Here is a 4,044-nt window from a genome sequence, read left to right as displayed (position 1 = left end):
TGACACAAAAATGATTAAACACTTGATAGTGAGGAAGAAAGCTGGAGGGGAAACAAGGCAAAGGATTACATGATAAATGGCAGGACAGGACTAGTTAGGCCAGAGCTAGATTCCTCTGCACAGGAAGACTGCACTAAAGAGAGTACAGAGGAGATTTAACAACATCAGCCAGAAATTGACAATGTTTGCTCTGAGGAAAGTTTGGATAAACTGAGGCTGTTTTTTTTGGAACAGAAAAGACTGAGGGGAGACAAAAATGAAATTATGAAAAGCAGCCCGGCTAGCTCAGTCGGTAGAGCATGGGAGTCTTAATCCCAGGGCCGTGGGTGCAAGACCCACGTTGGGCGCTTCAGCTTCTTTAATCTGAGAAGATTGAGCTGAACTGTTTTATGGGTGGCACAGTGGTTAGCACTGCTGCATCACAGCGCCAGGGTCCCGGGTTCAATTCCTACTTGGGACACTATCTGCGCAGAGTCTTCACGTTCTCCCAGTGTCTGTATGGGTTTCCTCCCACAAGTCCCGAAAGACGTGCTTGTTAGGGGAATTGGACATTCTGAATTCTCCTTCTGTACCTGAATAAGTGTTACTACCAGGGGATTTTCACAGTGACTCAATTGCAATGTTAAAGTAAGGTAAGCCTACTTGTGACAATAATGAAGATTATTCTAAATGTATAAAATTCTGGGGGATCATGGTGGTACAGTGGCTGTGTGCCTGTGTGATGGGGATCCGGGTTTCATCCTGGCCCCGGGTCACAGTCTACAAGGAGTTTGCACATTCTCCCATTGTCTGTGTGAGTTTCACCCCCACACCCAAATACATGCAGGTTAGGTGGCTTGGCCAAATTAAATTGCCCCTTGATTGGAAAAAAACATAAATTTATATATTTTTTAAATTCTGAGGAATTGAAATAGATTGGATAGGAAGGTCCTATTCTCTTTGATTGAGGGCTACATATAAAAGGGGGCAGAGATTAAGGGAAGGACTAGGATGTTTAGAGGGTGGTGAGGATCTGTGATATGCTGCCTGAAATTATGGCAGAAAGCCTCGTAATATTTAAAAAGTAATTTGGTAAGACATTTGAATTGATGTAACTTAAAAAGCTACAGACCATAATCTGGAATTTTATTTTTTTTAATATACATTCAGAGTACCCAATTTTTTTTCCAATTAAGTGTCAATTTAGTATGGCCAATCCACCCAGCCTGCACATCTTTGGGTGGTGGGGGAAAAGCCCACGCAAACATGGGTAGAATGTGCAAACTCCATACGAACAGTGAGCCAGAGCCAGGATCAAACCTGCGACTTCGGCACCGTGAGGCAGCAGGTCTAACCCACTGTGCCATCATGCTGCCCTCACAATCTGGAAATTGAGATTAGGCTGAATACCTACTTTGTAGCCACAATGAGCTGAATGAAATGCAACAGGAACAATAAATTTTGATAAAATCCGGGATAGTAACTCTCACTACTAACAAGGTCAGCAGTTTGCCCAGTTTAGCTGCCAAGTATGCTAATGTGGCAATTTTAAAATGTAGCTTCACACATAAGAGTACAACAGCAGATTATTTAACTTCCCCAATGTGATCGGTGTAATTAGTCTCAAATTTAACCTGGAATGGTCATTAAAAGTTTTCCAGTCACTCTGATATCTGAAATCTTTGTCCTCAGACAGAACAGACAAACCATTTTACCTCCCAATGATATTCAGGTCCTGATGAATCGAGTAACTCAATCAGATGATGATGATGTGATGTTTGGTTTGAAGTTCCCGTTGGCAAATCCTCCTGTTTCTAAAGGAATTTCACTCTCAGTCCAGGAGAGAAATTAACAAGATTCTCTCCTCCGGCTTCCGGTTCATGGATGCCCGCGCATGCGCCTTGCTGCACATTTCCGCTGAGAAAGATGGCGGCCGCGCAGGCGCCCTGCGGCATATCGCCCACGAAACAGATGACAGCCGTTAACAGGGGCCGATCAGAGAGAAAAACACCGATGCGGCTGGCACATGCGGTACAAACAACGAACGTAATCAAAAGTGCTGGAACCAATTTATCACCCTGAGGAACAAAATGGAATAATGGCGGATAATGCTACCCGGAATGCCCGGCGTGATCGAATACACCCTATCTCCATCTCAGGAGTCAGAACGCGCAGGCGCCAGTTGCCCCGCCCCCGGAAGTCTCCTCTCTGTGCGGAGCATGCGCGGTGCAGCTCCGGCCTGAGCGCAGCCGCAGTGAGAGTGAGTGCGGCTCCCAAAAGCTGAATGAGAGCCGCCGCGAGCGGGGACAATGGTGAGAACCCAAACCCCCCAATAAGACCCATTGGTTTTATTGTCAGTCTGCAGACAGGAGCTGGAGAACTGAACCCAGGCAGAAGAGAGGGAGTGAGAAAACTGGGAGTGGAGGAAAGAAATGATGCAGATAGTGAGATAGGTTTGGATTTCAGCCCAGGGAGGAGGGAGAGTGTGTGGGACGGGGATTTACAGCTTTGGAGGAACAAGAGAGGAAAAGATGTTCCAGAGAAAACTAGAATTGTCTGTTCAGAATTTCTATCCTGGACTGACAGTGATGACTTTTGTAAAGTCCTTTTACAGGATATTGGAAGTGGAGGATTGGCCGACAGAACCAAATATCACATCGATATCTGACAGCCACTCGATTAATCAGGAGCTGAATATCATCAGTCTTTGAAACTGGAAGGAGAAATATTTGTCTCTTCCGTTTAAGGAAAAAAATGTCAAAGATCAGTGTGACTGGAAAAGCACCGAGACACACACACACTCGAATGAGAGTGTTTCATTGCACTGACTGTGGAAAGAGCTTGAACTAGTTACACAGCCTAAAAGAAAATCACACCATTCACAGCAGGGAGAAACTATACTCCTGCTGCGTGTGTCGACAAGGCTTTAAGTGGGAGAGACATAAGGACACGCTCACCATGGAGAAACCTTGGAAATGTGCGGATTGTGGGAAGGGATTCAGTTACCCATCACAACTGGAAGTTCATCATCGCAGTCACACTGGTGAGAGACAGTTCATCTGCTCCATTTGTGGGAAGGGATTCACCCATTCATACAACCTTCTGACACACCAGCGAGTTCACACTGAGGAGAGACCATTCACCTGCCCTGTGTGTGGGAAGGGATTTACTCGGTCATCCCACAGTGTGACTCATCAGCTTGTTCACACTGATAAGAGACCATTTACATGTCCTGACTGTGAGAAGAGTTTTAAATGTAAAAAGGATCTGCTGACACATCAACGTATTCACACTGGAGAGAGACCGTTCTCCTGCTTCGTGTGTGGGAAAGGATTCATTCAGTCATCCCACCTGCAGACACATCAACTTGTTCATTCTGATAACAAATTTTTTAACTGTCCTGACTGTGAGAAGAGCTTTAAAAACAAAAAGGATTTACTAACACACCAATATGCTCACACTGGGGAGAGGCCATTCACCTGCTCGGTGTGTGGGAAAGGATTCAGCCGTCCATCTGCCCTACTGAACCACCAGAGAATTCACACTGGGGAGAGGCCATTCAGCTGCTCTGACTGTGGGAAAGGATTCATTAATTCATCCAACCTTCTGATACACCAGCAACTTCATACAGGGGATAGACCGTTCACCTGTCCTGAATGTGGGAAGGGATTCACACGTTCATACAATCTTCTGACACATCAGCAGGTTCACAATGAGGGGAGGCCGTTCACTTGCTCAGTGTGTGGGAAGGGATTCAGTCAGTCATCCAACCTGCTGACACACCAGTGAGTTCACAGTGGGGAGAGGCCGTTCACTTGCTCCAAATGTGGGAAGGAATTTTCTCATTTATCTTATCTTCTGAAACACCATCGCATTCACACTGGGGAGCGGCTATTCAACTGTAATGTCTGTGGGAAGGGATTTACTCAGTCATCCCACCTGCTAACACACCAGCGAGTTCACAAGAAACCACAAGGTTTAGATTATACCCTTATTGATGCTGTTACTCATGTACAGGACTGAGTAATGTTCACTCTGACAGTCTTAATCTGCTGATGAGGTTTA

General features: G+C 45.6%; 1 protein-coding gene and 1 non-coding gene across 2 annotated transcripts; both read left to right on the top strand.

Annotated features, from left to right (window-relative positions):
* Positions 1-274: 274 nt before the first annotated feature.
* trnak-cuu lies at positions 275-347 on the top strand. Its single transcript has one exon. It is a non-coding gene; the product is annotated as a tRNA-Lys (tRNA).
* Positions 348-1,947: 1,600 nt separating this feature from the next.
* On the top strand, positions 1,948-3,819 carry LOC119959534 (zinc finger protein 774-like). Its single transcript, XM_038787756.1, has 2 exons — positions 1,948-2,291; positions 2,594-3,819. Exon 2 carries the CDS (start codon positions 2,938-2,940, stop codon positions 3,766-3,768), a length of 831 nt encoding a protein of 276 aa, XP_038643684.1. The 5' UTR covers positions 1,948-2,291; positions 2,594-2,937; the 3' UTR covers positions 3,769-3,819.
* The last annotated feature ends 225 nt before the right edge of the window (positions 3,820-4,044 follow it).

The sequence above is a fragment of the Scyliorhinus canicula genome, unplaced genomic scaffold (genome assembly GCF_902713615.1).
Source record: "Scyliorhinus canicula unplaced genomic scaffold, sScyCan1.1, whole genome shotgun sequence".
NCBI classification, from domain to species: Eukaryota; Metazoa; Chordata; class Chondrichthyes; order Carcharhiniformes; family Scyliorhinidae; genus Scyliorhinus; species Scyliorhinus canicula.
Note: the sequence above shows the minus strand (reverse complement) of the source record. Positions and strands in the feature narration are given on the sequence as shown.